The sequence below is a fragment of the Patella vulgata genome, chromosome 3 (genome assembly GCF_932274485.2).
Source record: "Patella vulgata chromosome 3, xgPatVulg1.2, whole genome shotgun sequence".
Classification (NCBI taxonomy): Eukaryota; Metazoa; Mollusca; class Gastropoda; family Patellidae; genus Patella; species Patella vulgata.
The window spans coordinates 12233713-12251476 of record NC_065881.2 but is presented as its reverse complement, the minus strand read 5'-3'; the positions used below and the strand labels follow the sequence as shown (position 1 = coordinate 12251476).

The window sequence follows — 17764 nt, the reverse complement described above, 5'->3', positions numbered from 1 at the left end:
AGTCATTTCGGGACTAACATATGGTTCCATTTTATTTCAATAATTCGCTTCCGCATAGGGGTCTTTAGCAGTGGGAGGAAACCGGAGGACCTGGAGAAAACCTAAGAGGCTGGACAGACGACCCTACTCCTCGTTACATACAACCGGGGAATCGAAACCATGCTAACCATTCGGCCATCCAACCCCCCCCCTCCCAAAAAAAAAACATAAAAAAGGATCGTGACACATCAATGCAGCCTCTTGTGATTCAATACGCAAATTGGGAGAAGGTGAATCACGATACATCGATTCAATGATACATCATGCCAGCACTAGAACTTACGATCTAAAGCGCTGTGCCACACAACCCCAAATTGTCAGTCTAGTTAGACTTCACTGTATTTACAATAATTCAAACATATTTCTAATGAAATGTAGCGTCCAGAAATTTTGAACGAATGTCAAGTGAGTGGAAAGGAGAGACAAACAATGGGTTTGACATGATTTAAAAAAAAAAAACGATTCTAGAAATCTTACTGGCTCGTCAAACTGAAAAATAAAGTTCCGTGAAAAGTGAAAAGAGATTCTAAACACAACAATTATACCATTAGGGTGCTTTGGGTTTACATGTATGAAAAATGATAAAAACAATATAGACTGAATAGTCTCGAATGTCAAGTACCATTGCCACTATAATAAACAAAGTCTTGATGAAGTCTTGATTGTCACATACCATTGCCACCATAATAAACAAAGTCTTGATTTTCAGTCTTTCTATCAAACGTCTTCTTGAGTGGTGGACATGGTAACGTTAAAAGATATGGCAAACATTTTCTAATCAACTCAATATCTAAGCCATCCGATAGCCTAGAGAGTTGATTATGGGGTTGTCTTTCTATCGACCGTCTTCTTGAGTGGTGTCCATAATAAGGTTTAAAGATATGGCAAACATTTTCTAATCAACTCAATATCTAAGCCATCCAATGGTCTAGAGAGTTGATTATGGGGTTGTCATGTGAATTTACATGTATATAACATTTGAAGCCCGAAAAATGACCTGTAATAGGCAGATTTGGCTCTTAAATATGCATCTTTAACATTGGTGTGGCTAGTAAGTTATCTTCCCTTGGTTCCTATTTTCTATGGGGATGCTCGATTCACAGTCCAGAACGTCCCGAAATGACAGAATTGCAATCGAGTGACTCGGAATTCAGTCCTGTCACAGTTGTTTCAGTCCCGACTCCGGAGGTGGTGTGAGTAGAATCGTAACGTAATTAAACACAACAAATATGTTTCGACTGCATGGTTGGTTGAGATATTTACTTATCCAGTCGATGCATGTGTTGTAGCCCGAAATACCTGTTTTCACTCGATTGCAACTATTTTTGGGATTGAGAGAATTCAATTCCGGAACGTTCAATCAAGTACCCCCAATGTTGATTTATTAGAGGTAAAATTAACAGAGAAAGAGGCCAGCGTGTAACAGCATGGAGGCCAGTGGTCTTTAAATATTTGATTCAATTGAAATGACAAATTTCTGGACCATTTTACAGCCCTTAGAATGTAAAAAGCATAAATTGTGAAATACTTACTGCACTCGATCGAAGTGTAGCTACCATTTTTTCTACTGCCTTTTCCCATAATTCATCTATGTAGGCTCGATTAACCAGTCCCTGACTAGTGTGGTAGATATGATCTTCAACAACAAAAAAACTGTAAGAAAAAGATGAATTGTGCTGCAATTTAATGGATACTTCTCAGACTCTGTGACAAGGTATTTCACGGTATTTAAATAACTTAAAGGAGCTAAATCGCTAATGTGAACTGCAATCTTAAGCGTCTGGTTTTGTCCAGTCTACACCAATGGTATTTATTGCACAAGCTCTCCAGATAAGAATATAGCGTCACCATTTGACATGACTTGTGGAATATGTCTAGCCCTGTTCTTTGAGTCCCTTGTTCCAAATGGCGGTGAAACGCATTATGGTACACGATTCGTGTACCAATGGTAAAATGTTTATTTTGTCTTGAATATTGGATATCAGAAGCCCATCTTTTCCCTGTACTGTAAGATCACAAGACCAATGTTGATTTGAATTGACAATTAATTCGTGTTTTCAATGTCGAAGATTTTTGATGATATTGAGTTAGAGACTTAGCTACTTTAATGTCCACTTGACACAAACTACGTCATTTTTTGACTAACATATGGTACAATTTTATTTCTATCATTCACTTGTGTTTATGGGTCTTAAAATAAGCAGTGGAAGAAAACTGGAGGACTTGGGAGAAAATTTTGATGACAGAAAGGAGTGATGATGTTGATGCACAACTATCCATATCCTTGACATATAAATTATTAATTTTATTTTATTGATCGACATAAATATTTACCCAAGAGGAGCATCAAGGTTGACAGATCAACTAACAAACACTTAAAATGCAGAGATTAAACAAATATTGTGGCTCTTGGGTTACAGGTGTGTGTCTCCCAGCAAATAAATTCAAACTTTTAAAATTTAATATGTACACGCAATCTATTGATGTAAAACACATCGACCTAGAATGGTCTAACATATTGATATGACCTTGTTTATTGGTATGACCTTGTTGTGTAACTTCAGACAGTTAATCCTTTTACTAACCTAAATCACTGACTGTATTTTATAAATTCTCATACATCAAATGTAAATGGGGTTTCATACTGTTCTCGTTTAAAGACAAGGCCAAAATAAGATAAATACATGCCTTTACGATTACCCGACGGCGACCAACCTAATTTTTTAAAGCTAAAACTGTCGACCCTAAACTTTTTTCTCTCATTTCCCAGACCCTGTAACTCACGTCTTGGAATGCTTTTCTAGACATACTCCAACATTGAAATTTCTGTATTATTTTCAAGGACCTTATTCAGTATTTAAGGGCGTTGAGCAGTCTAAAATGCAGATTTTAAAGCTAGCACTGTAATTTTCTTGATAAGATATGACAATTTTTGTTATTTTGGGTGGTAAACTACATATTAATAACCAAAAAAAAATACCAATTTTATTTACCAATTATGTTCCAAACTTGGCCTAAAAGTATAATAAAGGGTGCCAATGACAATAAAAGTCAAATTTTCTCAGTTATGCCTGCATGGATTATCTTTATATTTGGCATGAACAATACTAATAGCAAGTCCAAAAAAGCCACTGGTGAATTTTTGACTATAGGCTATGGTTTGTCTTGTATCCATGGAAACGAAAAAAAACCCAAAAAACAATAAGTTTTCTTGGAAATTCTATTAGTAGAGTATTTAAGCTAAAAATGGTGGGAAATAGCTAATACAAACACTGTAATCTGGGTGTCATTTAATTTTGTGTATCTAGCACTAATTTCTTTCACATTCGTTTAAAGTAGCTAAGTCTCTAACTCAATATCATCCAAAATCTTCGACATTGAAAACACGATTTATTTGTTGGTTTAAATCAACATTGATGTTGTGATTTTACCGGGAAAAGATGACCTTCTGATATCCAATATTTAAGACAAAATAAACATTTTACAATTGGTACACGATTCGTGTACCATAATGCGTTTCAGCGCTATTTGTAATAAGGGACTCGAAAAACGAAATGAAATGAAATGGAGTTTAACGTCATACTGTTCTGCTCCTATACTGGGCTAATGAAGACGGGCATACGCCTGGGCAGCGGCACTATTGCCTACTCTTATATCGAATTCCAACTGCCAAGGGATCTTTTACGTGCATTCCAATGTTTACACGGGACCTCGGTTTTTCGCCTCATCTGAATGACTAGACAGCTGTCCTTGTCAGGCCCTCCGTCCTGCATCACTGACAAGGGGAAACCATGTCGGAAAATCGGGATGAACTTTCTCTGCCAATGCAGGGATCAAACACCCGACCTCTAGGCTAGCGAGCCAGCGCCTTACCCACCTAGCCACTGTGGTTCCCTCGAAAAACGAGGCTAGGCATATTCCACAAGTCATGTCAAACGGTGACGCTATATTCTTATCTGGAGAGCAAGCCCAATAAATAATATTGGCATAGACTGGAATAACCAGACGCTAGAGATTGAAATTTGATTGAGAATACTGGCGTATTTCGCCGAACCTAACTGATTAAAAATTACAGTAAAAACAGAAACGTTTGAATGTAAATCAATTTATATACATTCATATTACATTATTGTATGCGTTGCGACCCATTTGTGTCAATTTCTAGGTCCCAAATATTAGCGACTTAGCTCCTTTAATATCAAATCTTTGTTTAAAAATTTGTAAAAATGATTCAAAATCACCCCATATCATCTCATTTGTACTTGTGTCCAGTTTCAAGCTGACTGATTAATTTTGCTAATGAGTGTCCAATTTACAAGCATTTAATTTCCTCATCACTGTTCAAAAATGAATCACTATACATCAATAATCGAGAAATTAAACGCTTGTAAATTAGACACTCATTATCAAAATTGAATGGTCAGCTTTGAATTGGAGACAAGTACAAATTAGATGATGTTTAGTGATTTTAAACGATTTTTATGAATTTTTAAACAAAGATTTGATATTAAATGAATGCGAAAGAAATTAGTGCTAGACACACAAAATTAATTTCTGTTGACAAAATTCAACACAGAAATTTAGGCATTATTTTCAAGAACTTTACTCAGTAATTAAAGATACATTATGTAAGATTTAGATAAAGAGCTAGCCATTCTTGCTATAACAGTTCGAAAATAGATAATGTAAAATGAATAATTTGAAAATTTCATTCAAATTACTCTACTGCGAGCGAAGATATTAGCCTTTGAAAGTTTGACAGACGTGTGCAATAATTTCAAACACTGTACTGGTTGTTCAAAGCTAAGTCTCACTCCTCCATTTTCAGCTTATGGCTGAACTGTTCTAATCTATTTAATATCGGAGAAATCCGATGCCATCGAAGAGTTGATTATAGTCTGGGTAAGTTAATTAATGTCTAATTAATAATTTAGATAACATTTCAGGCCTAAAGAAAGACCTGAAATAGGCAGATTTAGCTCTTGCATAATGTATGTTTAAGCTAGAAATGCTAGGAAATAGATCATAAAAACTACCCATGAAAACCATAAAATATTTAAACAAATAAAAATAATGTTTATTACGATTAGTGAATGAATGAAATGGGGTTTATCATCCTACTACATATCATTTAAGGGGGAAAGAAAATGGGTTTATTTAGGTCATTTTGGGACTAACATACGGTTTAATTTATTTCAATAATTTGATTGGGTGTAGATGTCTTTAGTAGGGGGAGGAAACCTATGAGGTCGTAAACCTACTCCTTACCTACAAGCATGGAATCGAAACATCGCCACTTGATTCACTGACAGACCTTATGATCTAAAGCCCACATATTAGACAATTCGGAGAGTTCACACATAGCTATAAAAATATAGAAATAAATAAAAAAATCTTACCCTACAATATCATGGAAGTATTTTCTATAGGCATCAATACTTTCATGCTGGAAATAAAAAATTACCGTTAAAATATCATTAAATAAAATTCAAAGGATGGTTTCTCTGAGCAGCTAGTTCGTGACACCATCAGTCTTATAAAATGAAATGAAATGGGGTTTAAAACAAAACCTCCATTCAGAAAGTTTTGGCTCAGGCAGCGGCGCTATGGCCAACTTTTATTTCAAATTCCAACTGTCAAGGATTCTTTTATGTGCACTCAGATTTTTGTAACATGCCAAACTTTCTTAGTCAAAAATCTGAAACGAACCCGAGAACACTTACTTAATTAGCTAACCAGCGACTTACTCCCTCAACCTGCAGAAACTCCTTCATCAATATTGTAGTGAAGAAATGAAATGAAATGAAATGGGGTTTAACGTCCTACTGTTTTGCTCCGACTGGGCTAATGAAGACGGGCATACACCATACAGTGTGCTATGAGGGAAATTTTGCCCGGGCAGCTCAACTATGGCCTACTCTTATATTGAATTCCAACTGCCAAGGGACCTTTTATGTGCATGCAAATAAGTACACGGGACCCTAGTTTTTCGCACCATCCGAACGACTAGACAGCTGTCCTTGTTAGACCTTCCATCCTGCACCACTGACAAGGGGAAACCACGTCGGAAAATCCCGATGAACTTTCTCGGCCAATGCAGGGATCGAACACGCGACCTCCACTTAGCCACGTGGTTCCCCACTTGTAGAGAAGAATTTTTGTAAAATAATACATACCATATTTGGTGGGGGATTTAAAGACAATCTGGCTTGTTTCCAACGCTGTGTTCGATAATAATTTTCAAATTTTTCTCGATCACCCTAAAAAGATATATTTAAACAAAATGAATTTTTTTTTTTTATATTTGAAACCTAGTAAGTTATTGACACATGATTTGATCTATCAATGTTGAAATGGTTACCGGAGTTGCATGCACACGCAAAACTCATGCAAGATCTGCATTTACCAAAATAAACATCTATTCACGCATGAAAATCAAATTTGTCGGGCCTTGCTATGTTAGTGCATGACAAGGAGTAGGGCCGTCTGCCTTCCCTGGTCCTAAAGACCCATTTGTTACATATGTTAGTCTCGAAACGAGCATGTACATTGCTCTTCTTAACAGTAAATTGTCACTTTTAAAAAAAATACCACTCCCGTGAGGCTACACAGTGTTTGGTTTGGTTTTTGCCTTTAGTCGGACATGGGAGGAATTGAAAAAACACAGGCCACAATTAATTAATCTGCTCTGTCGTCTCTAAAAATTAGGCTCTCAATTTCCACTATGATTTTAGTGAGGCTACATGCATGTACATACCAGAACTGAGTAGATATGTAGACACCGATAAACAGGAGAAAAATCTATCAGATCTTGGGCACTTAATTCCTGTAAAAAAAACATAAAAAAACATATTTATGTCTCATTTTATATCAACATTTCATTCTGATTATTTGTATAAACAAAAAAACATCCTAAAAAGTTGTCTCACACTTTTCATTTATCCTAATCTTTAATGAAAACCATTAACCGTATGGGGTTTAATGTCCTAGTTTTCTTAATGTCCTACTTTAAACTGGACAAAAGTACAAATTAGATGATTTTGGATGATTTTTTACGATACAAAGTTTTGAAAAAAGGTTTGATATTGAATGAATGTGAAAGAAATTAATGTTAGATACACAAGATTAAATGATACCGAGTTACAGTGTAAATTCATATAAATAATTAATGAAATGAAATGAAATGGTGTTTAACGTCCTACTGTTCTGCTCCTATACTGGGCTAATGAAGACGGGCATACGCCATACAGTGTGCTATGAGGGAAATTTTGCCCGGGCAGCGGCACTATCGCCTACTCTTATATCCAATTCCAACAGCCAGGGGTTCTTTTACGTGCATTCCAATATATTAACGGGACCTCGGTTTTTTTTCTCATCCGAAGGACTAGACAGCTTTCCTTGTCAGGAAATAATTAATGACTTGGAGTGCAATAGAAGTGACTTGATGAAAGAAGAAATGGTGGCATGTCAGCTCCAACCGAGCTATATTATGCCAAACATATGGTAATATAAAATTTTACCTCTTCATCGCCGGAATCATCTCGAACAGCTTCAGGCATATGATCTATTTCACCAGTAAATGGATTGGGTGGAGGTGGGGCACGTTTTTTCTTTATCTTTTTCTTGGCTATAGTTGGATCCATGTTATTCTGTTCAGCAGCCTAAAACAATTAACATTATCATGTAACAGAAAATGAAATGGTGTTTAACATTCTACTGTTCTGCTCCGACTGGGCTAATGACGACGGGCATACGTCATACAGAGTGTTATGAGTGAAATTTTACCCAGATAGCAGTGCTACAGCTAACTTAATGGTATACGGGGGCTAAATTTATTTGTTAAGACCAGCTGAAGTTTCGCTGAGATGTAAATGAGGTTAGGGCACTTGATTGTTGGCAAGACTGTAGGTCAGGGTTAGGGTAAGCATTAGGACTTGGTCCAGGGTTAGGGTTGGAATTAGCTCTAGCGCTGTTTACATCTTGTGACCTTTGACCAAACTTAAAGTTAGGCTTATCAAATAGATCTAACCATACTTGAGGCCTCCTTTTTTTTTTTAGTCATCCATTCTGGCCCGGACTTTTGTCCTACACCAGGTTGGAAATCAGGTTGGAAAATCCTCAGCAGGAACTTTCTAGACAAACACGGTGATTGAGTCGAAAACCTACTGGTTAGTGAGTCTGCGCCATATCCATCACCATAGGACATTCTAATTGAGTCCAGTGCCCCTAATCACTCAAATGTCGTGGCTCCCAGGAAGTGTATGTCTGCCATTCCATTCCAACTTGACAAAAAATTTACTTACATGTTTCATGGCAACCTCTCCTATTTTTGCCGAATTTTTTCGAATACTTTCTAAGAAATCTTTTAATTCTGACATCGAGGCCTCTTTGATTCGTTCCCGTAATTTCGGAATGGCGTCTGACATTGTTTGTGAAAACCAGTGACTCATAACTCGCGGTAGGTAGGTGTGTTCAAGCTGTTCTAATGTCTTTAAGGCTGGATAATATCTGAAACAAAAAAACAAAATAAATGAAATTGGGTTCAATGTCCTACTCTGACTGGTCTAATGAACACAAGCATATGCTATACCGTGTGCTACTATATGAGGGAAATTATGCCCGGACATTGGCGCTACTCTTATATTGAATTCCAATTGCCAAGGGTTCTCCTACGTGCACACCAATGTGTACACGGGGGACCTCTGTTTTTCGTATCATCCAAACGACTGTACTTTGTCCCTTGCCAGGCCCTCTGTCCTACACCAGAAACAAGGGGGAACCAAGCCAGTAAATCCTGATGAACTTTCTCAGCCAATGCATGGGATCGAACATGGGACATTCAGGTTAGCAAGCTAAAGTTTTATTCACTGAGCCAACATGGCTCCCATAACAGAAAAACCAATTTTTAGGGGGATGCAAGATTTTGGCTGCTATTTTAAAGATGCACGAAAACAAGTTAGTTATTTTATATAAAATCTGGTATATATGTAAAGCACTAGAAAATTACTGGATTCCCTGAGCAACACCCATGGGGCCGATAACCACAGAACAAAAGGGCATTATTAACTGGCAACCTGGCGACTTGTGTACCGCTCGAATGACTTAGGGAGCATTTGGTACGTGTTGATTGAGGGATTTAAGAGGGATCTGAAGCAAACTTTTGATAGATAAATAATACTAACCTTTTTGTTTTCATTTGTTCTTTTAATTTTCCATACATTTCTAAAACTGTAAAATATATAAATTAATCATAAAACATATTAATACCATACTAGTTTTACTAGTTTTACTATTAATACCATGCAATGTTTACTAGTTTTACTATTTATATCATACAATGTTTACTAGTTTTACTTTTAATATCATACAATGTTTACTAGTTTTTACTATTAATATCATACAATGTTTACTAGTTTTTACTATTAATATCATACAATGTTTACTAGTTCTATCACTCATTTCATAACAGGTCTTTTGATCCGAAACTTTATGAAGATGAATAAACCACCTCATATTTCTACCTAAAGCTTTATTTTTGCACAGTGGCGATTTTAAAATATCCTTTTATTTCCACTCTCTCAGTCAGCATCATCCTTTGATTCACCAGCTACAAAGACTTATTGGCCTGTTCCAGCCCCTGCTGCTCTTTGAAGGGAGTGTTACCGATGATCCCTTGTTTCCTAGTTTTACATTTATATCAATCAGTTCTAGTTTACCGAATAAGAAGACTCAATAATCAAAATCACGCCCCCTTGTAAGTCATTTTTTTTTCCAGGGAAGTATAAAAATCAATAAATCCAAGTAACTTCTAAAAAGTAAGAGAGAGAGAGAGAGAGAGAGAAAGAGAGAGAGAGAGGTTGTTTTGGAACTAACATATGGGTGGTATTTGGGTAAATTGTCCTGTCGCAGGTCTCGCAGTGGGAGGAAACCTGTGAATCTGGAGAATAGCTATGATGTTGAGATGGAGTTTAACACCCACAGGTTTGTCATGTGAATAAATGTTTAAATAAGAATTTTTAGAACATTTGAAGCGAAAAGAAAGACTTGCAATAGGTAGATTTAGCTCTCACATGTACATAATAATATTTAATTTGAAAGGATGGAATAACAATTACCTGGCAGACATAATGAAAGGTTTTCTATGGCAGACGTTATATTTTTTTGAACCAGACGACATTTGACAAGTTTTTCACCTTTTGCTAACAATGGTTGACACGATTTCTGTAATTCTTTATCAACATTTCCTATATCATCCTGAAATTATATAATACATAATATACTGCAGTAATAGTTAAAATTATATTAATACATAATATACTACAGTAATTAATAGTTGAAATTATATACTGCAGTAAAATAGTTGGAATTATATAATACATAATATACTGCAGTAATACATGTAGTTGAAATTATTTAATACATAATAAACTGCAGTATTAGAAATTATATAATACATAATATACTGCAGTAATAGTTGAAATTATATAATACATAACATACTGCAGTAATAGTTGAAATTATATAATACATTATATACTGCAGTAATAGTTGAAATTATATAATATATAATAAACTACAGTATTAGAAATTATATAATACATAATATACTGCAGTGATAGTTGAAATTATATAATACATAATAAACTGCAATATTAGAAATTATATAATACATAATATACTGCAGTAATAGTTGAAATTGTATAATACATAACATACTGCAGTAATAGTTGATATTATATAAATACATAATATATTGCAGTAATAGTAGAAATTGTATAATAAACAATATACTGCAGTAACATATCGTGATATAAAACAGTTTTGTTCCTTCGACATCATTGGCAAGTATAAAAATATCAATTATTCATTTATCCTGTTGTTTTATTGGTAGATATTGACCTGATTATGAATCATGATACGAATCATATCATAGCAACTGAATCGCAATACTCATTGCATCGTGACTGCAGTAGCCATACCCAGTAGTAGTATATAGACAAACCTTTAATTTGGCAGCATCCCCGCTGACTTGTTGTAATTCTCTGATGGAATCAATAAAACCCTGATAATGGTAATTGCACATCCGCTCAATCTCCTTGTCATGTGATTTGATTCTAGAATCCAATTTATTCCCAAACTTCTCCAATTCTGCTCCATCATAAACAGCTCTAAAAAAAATAAAATAAACATTATTAACTACTTACATGTATACAAGTACATGTATTTAAAAGAACATCTGTTTTGTTTGTTCCTTACAGGAAACTGGGAGGTGTTAGGTAGGTAACGGTTAACATGTGCACATTGGATCATAACAAATATTTTTACAAGAGCAGAATAGTAGGACATTAAACCCCATTTCATTTCATTGCCAGACCCTCCTAAGCTCTGTCCTGCACTCCACTGACAAGGGCCAACCACGCTGGCAAATCCAGAGGAACTTTCTCAGCAAATCTGGGATTGAAGCAGGACCACCTGCTTAGTGAGCCAGCACTCTACTCACTGAGAAACCACCTGCTTAGGGAACCAGCACCCTACTCACTGAGCCACAGTGACTTCCATATTAGATAATGGGCATGTGATTGGACTACAGACAAAATCTTAAAGCACTGACTAATGTATAATAATAGAATAAAACAAAATAGAGTTAATACGTTCTACCACAGGCAAAATGTCAGACAGCCCTCATGGCCTATGTACATGTATGTAATTTGAAAAACTTTCTAAATAAAGTTGTTATTAGTTTTATCTTAATAAGACTGTGTTTGTGTTAAGTGTTAGAAAACTATATTGTACCATTATAATTTGTTTGCTGCAAAAAGTCTACATGAACATGTATATACTATTTAACAACAATTGACAGGGATATGTACATTGTACATGTATTTATAGTTGTATACTGTAGAACGTACCTGACTAATTACATGATAACTGTAGTTACAGGTATGACTCATACATTGTAAATACAGGACATTTAGATGTTGTAAATAATATAAAGTGTCTTTCTTGTAATGATATAATTTGTCAAACAAGCGCAAATAATAGTTAAGGTTTATGTACATGGTATATGGTCGGTCTAGTCATTGAAAAACACAGTTTGTTACTTGGCTGACAATATCTGCAGTTATGCGGAGTTGAGTAGCTATATTTATAGATAATAGTATATATCATATAAAATATATGTTAAACTAAAGGCATTAATAAAGCATTAATAAATAAAATGAGTAGAGTTAGCCATGTAAAAAGAAAGGGAACCAATCGCAGTTAAAACCAAACACATGCAGATTTATTTATGTTTTGGCAGTGTCTATTTTGCCAGCAGTCGCACTCGGATTGGTTCATTTTCACTTCCGTTTGACATGCGCAGTTCTCTTATTCCTGGACTTAGCAGTTTTCGCTTTGGCAATGATACCGGCTATTTCAACTTGTGGGCTACTTTGCCGTCTGACATTAACCCATAACCAAAACCCGAACCCTAACCCAACAGTTCTATTCGTCTTTTGTGTAACATTACTTCTTTCTCCGTTTCTTATAAAGGGACGAAATAGCCATTTTTGAATTTCTATGGTAGAAACTTTTAAAAGAAAATAAGATAATAAATGTAAATTGTAGAAAAGCATTTAGAATATTATTCTATTTTGGTCAAGGGCGCATTTCTGCGGATTTTGGTTTTTAATTTAAGTACTAAGACTGTTAGTGGTTTTTGTTTTTCCCGTAAAATCGTGCTTCTGCGCCGAACTTGAAAGACGGAGTAGTCAAAATGGTGGAATATATCAAGAATCGCACAACAGCGCATGTCGAACGGAAGTAATGGCAAAATAGCGTAAACGGAAGTTTTGCCGGTGCTGGCAAAATAGACACTCCCTAATGCTTTAGCATGCTTCTTGTACCTAAGCAAATATATGGTCTAATGGTAATTGGGGCTATTCATGTATCGTCCATGTCGGCCAGTGCTATATATCATATATTATAAATTAAAATATGGGACATGAAATGGAGAAGGAAAGAGAAAGGCCCTATTATTTAGATGCAGACCAGAGCGACACAGAATACATATGACTAGGGCTGCAACGATACACCAGGCCACGATACGATGCGCATCACGATTCATACCCCACGATACGATTAATATCGCGATGCAGTTTTCTCGGTCCACTGAACGAATTCCATTCTTGTCATAATTTACGGGAAATCCAAAAAACTCCCATACTTGTGACTTATACTTGGCAGAGGGATTTTCAATTTCTACATTATTTTTGTCGCCCGTACGACCTGAATTTGTTGAAGAATGAATTATTATTAAAAATATTCTGTTGCTGAATCAATTCAATGGCTGGCTCGTATTGCTACAACAATTTCAGCCAATGGAAAGCTTTCTAGTTGTCAGGTCAGTCGTAGATGAGAGAATGGCAAAGAAAATAACAATACGAAATTTGAATGTCAAAATATTATTATACACTGAAAATATAGAAAAGATAATTGTGCTGATCATTGTATGCACCTATCACCATTCTTGCACAGTAGTCTTATTACAAATCGCATATTACTGACGTATTTATAATAATATGTTGTATGTTTTTTCCGCATATTATTCAAGTGTGTAATTTGCAAGTAACCTAATTTCATGCCTGACTTGCTTATCCAGACTGATATTTTTTTTTATTCTTGACGAAATAGCTGAAAGTCTCGAATTATTCACGTGCCGAAAGCGAGTTAACACGTACTCGCTGAAAGTAAAAAAAGTTATTTTACTCATAGACTTATTTAGGCATTCCTCGTTAGGATATTTAAACGACAGAATGTCAGTCTATTTTTTTTTTAATTTGGATAACGAATCGCGATACGGACATTGATTGTATCATGCATCGTGGATTTTTAAACTATCGCGGTTCATCGATTCATCGATGAATCGTTGCAGCCCTACATATGACTATAGTCTATGTGCGTTATGGCAAAGTCTTGCCGAAAAGAACTGACATCCATTAGTAACCGTTACATGTAATGTGCGTAATTATTATAGTATGGACATAAAATAAACAGTGTTAGTCAACCATCTATTTTGACCCACCCACCGGACTGCCACAGGTTCTCAGTCCAGAATGTTTTAGATTTTACTGGCTATCATGTGAACATAAAAATAAATCTGCTCTAGTTTTCCATTTGAATGTCATGGAGTTCTTTTGCAATTTTTAACCACAAACAATTAAACAGAACTGTCAACAGTGCTATTTTGAAATGATGAATGATAACATTTCTAAATCTACTCCATCTATCAATTTCAAAGGAGGTGTGAATATGACATTTCTAGCAAGTAAAGTGAAGCCATGTTTTATACCTCAAGGTCGTTGCTAGCGGCCCTTCAGACGTTTCGATCTCAGTAATAAGATGATCATGCTGTGCGCTGACAGCCTCTTGTCGTAGTGTATTAGCATCCTGCACTTTATCGCCTAATAATTTCCAATCACCTGCAACATTTCCTTTGGGTGTAGCTTCCGCCATCATCCCATTTTGACGCGCATGCGTACTATCGCCCACCTTGCAGACGAAAAGTTATTGATAATCCTGTAGACTAATTTTCGTACCCCGGTATTGGGAATAAAACTCAATTTATTGTCCTCGTTTCGTGTCACTGATGTAATAATAAATGCACGATTTTTTGTTAAGCATTCAATATGCTGCAACAGAAAACATTTTTTTACGATCAGTGAAAGTGTCACTGTCGTCAGGTCACCCCACCCGCTCTATAAAAACCTTCAAATTAAAGGGCCAAATTAAACTTAGGTGGCTGACCTGAAGTCCGAACAATCAACAAGTCGTTTAGCCCACGGTGCCGCGGTCGCGGCAAGGACGGTAGTCGCGGTGTACAGGTACGTCGCCCACCTCCCCTCGAGAAAAGTTTTGAAAATTTAACCGCCAAAATGCGTTAATTTAAACAACTTCATAGCGGCCCAATGGTTTTGCAACCGATATCCCATCCTATGCCGCCCTGAATTCCAATGAACAGATCAGACGGTGCCTCAGAAATGTTGCACAAGGCAGAATCGTCCAAGGAGAAAATAGTCAGTTTAGTAGGCTACAAATTCGCGGTATTTGATTAAAAGTAAAAATAGTGTTTTATTAGATTTCGGGCACTAGAACGCAAAATATTTTGTTCACATTACCCGTCTGTCCGAAAAGTCATATTGCCCGAAAGTTAGCTGCCCCCTCCCGCATCCTCTTGGCTCGTAGTGGCTAAGTGGGTAAAACGCTGGCTCGCTAGCCTGAAGGCCTCATGTATTGGCCGAGAAAATCCATCGGGATTTTCAGACGTGGTTTCCCCTTGTCAGTGGTGCAGACGGAGGGCCTGACAAGGACAGCTGTCTAGTCATTCGGATGGGAAGTAAAAAACCGAGGTCCGGTGTATACAGTGACGTGAACGTAAAATTTCCCTTTGCAGTTGGAATTCGATATAAAAGTAGGCCATAGTGCCGCTGCCAGGGCAAAATTTCCCTCATAGCAGACTGTATGGCGTATGCCCGTTTTTATTAGACCAGTATTGGAGCCGAACAGTAGGGGGTTAAACCCCATTCCATTTCATTCCATTTCCTTGACACGTATAAAGATTAGTCTATAGATTTAGTGTCATATTTTATGGGTAACCGAAAAATCCACTGATTTAACTCATATTTCACGGGGATTATTTAGCTGCTCACGTATTCACGATATACATTTATGGCAGGTACAAATTCTGTATATATTTTTTTATGTATTTTAAAGTTTAAAGGTTAGGCTATAGACTTAGTGTTATATTTTATAGGTTACCTAAAATCCACCGATTTAATCTCATATTTCACGGGGAGTATTTAGCCTCCACACGTATTCACGACATTATGCACTTTGGAGTATGGAAGACCAAACAGTTCTTTATTCGGTGTTCTTAATTCTTGGTTCTTAATTCTTATTTTTTCATTTGTTGCCGTATTTAAACATGTATATCTTAGAATTAACATTTGTATCTTAAAATCAATATCTGTTTTACAAATAAATAATTTGTCATACCAGATTTGTAAATTGTATTTCTGTTTAATTTAATTGTATTTTAATATATGATAAAATTTCTTTTCGAAAATCAAAAAATTACATTTACATTTCATAAGAAAGATACAACGAAAAACAAATCTCGAACAACAAATTTCCAAATACAGATTTTCAAATACCAATCTTGCAAAACCAATGTCAAAAAAAAAAAAAAAAAAATCTACAAGATCAACTAACCTGAATATTACGACGACAGAGGATGCTAGTGGTGGACCAGCAATCGGCTCTACCGACCAATAAAACAACAATAAAACAATAGCTGCACTTAGATGTTTGATGATATACATTCTTTCCTGTAAGTTTAAAGCTTTATATAAATAATCATTAAATTCTTTATATAATTCTAATTTTAAACAATGTACTTATAATTTTGTAAATAATTTTGTACCTGGGAGATGAATTATACTTCAATCGTTTCAGGTTCATAGAAAGACGTATATCGACATAGTATTAAACATACATTGTGCAAGAGCTAAATCGGCCTATTGCAGGACTTTCTTTAGGCCTGAAATGCTATATAAACTATTAATTAGACATTAATTAACTTATCCAGACCATAATCAACCCTCGGTGTCATTGCTAGCCTGCGATATTTACTGGATTAGGATTCGATTTGCTGCTCAACTTTCATTCATGATTTAATCATGAAATGGATAACCGAGACTATGTTTTTTATCGTACCGACTTTAGTAATGATGATCGAGGAGTTGGCCCCAAATTCCCTTTACATTATCTAGTTTTTAACTATTATAGTGAGAACTGCCAGCTTTTTATCTAATCCCCCATAATGTATCTTTAATTAACGTGGCATTGGTTATTTTAATAACCGTGCATGTCGTACAAATGTATTTTCTTTTGAATTCTGGATAGGTTATGCTAAATTTAATATGGGTGAATATAAAATAAAATTATATATGTATCCACGTTATTTCATAATTACAGACAGCGAGCGTATTAAAATATAGTTACAGGGCCGGGAGACGCGCTGAATCAGTGTGAACAGTTCGCACGAACTATTTTCATTAGCCAATCAGAGTGCAGGGTCAAAAGTCAGGTGGCAGGTAACTCCCGACGGCTTCGTCATGCCAGGTGACAAGACAGAAGAGAGAATGTCCGTGCGTATCGTCGCTTTCAGTGCGAACGATGATTCCCGCCGAAAATCGCAGTATAAACGACCCATTATGTAATTGTAAATGCCTGTTTATACCGAGCGTGAATGCGACCGCGACCGCGAACTGCGATCTCTGCGATTTTCTGTGCGAATTGTCGTTCTTTCTGAAAAGCGACGATACGCATGGAAATTCGCTCTTCTGTCACATGTATGACTTTTGACCTCGCACTCTGGCTAATGAAAATCGTTCGCACGAACTGTTCCAAACATGGCAATTCGGCCATGTTCGCCGTCAGTAAAATAGCAGTTAAGCAATCAAAAGCGGTCGCCACGTTCGTGGTCGCAGTTGTGGTCGCGTTCGCGCTCAGTATAAATGGACCTTAATGGGAACGTATCCATGTAGCGGCGAAATCCCACGGAGAAACGCCGCGAAAACGCATACATGGAAAACGGTCATTTATAACAATATTATTTTTGGAATTTCCAAGGATGAGGGGCAAAAATAGATCAAGGCCTGTGAGCATGCCTAGGACACTTCAT

At 36.1% G+C, this 17764-nt stretch overlaps 1 protein-coding gene across 4 annotated transcripts in view; it reads right to left on the bottom strand.

Moving 5' to 3' along the window:
• Nucleotides 1-14563, bottom strand: part of LOC126816226 (exocyst complex component 6B) — a 39694-nt gene extending 25131 nt beyond the window's left edge. For all 4 annotated transcript variants that reach the window (XM_056099527.1, XM_056099529.1, XM_056099528.1 and 1 more), the window contains exons 1-10: nt 14372-14563; nt 11042-11207; nt 10155-10293; nt 9222-9267; nt 8343-8547; nt 7560-7700; nt 6797-6865; nt 6216-6299; nt 5439-5485; nt 1572-1692 (exon numbers count right to left, since the gene is read on the bottom strand). In XM_056099527.1, the coding sequence (XP_055955502.1) occupies nt 1572-1692; nt 5439-5485; nt 6216-6299; nt 6797-6865; nt 7560-7700; nt 8343-8547; nt 9222-9267; nt 10155-10293; nt 11042-11207; nt 14372-14538 (1185 nt within the window). In that variant the 5' untranslated portion in view covers nt 14539-14563. The remainder of the gene's footprint in view (nt 1-1571; nt 1693-5438; nt 5486-6215; nt 6300-6796; nt 6866-7559; nt 7701-8342; nt 8548-9221; nt 9268-10154; nt 10294-11041; nt 11208-14371) is intronic.
• Between the last annotated feature and the right edge of the window lie 3201 nt (nt 14564-17764).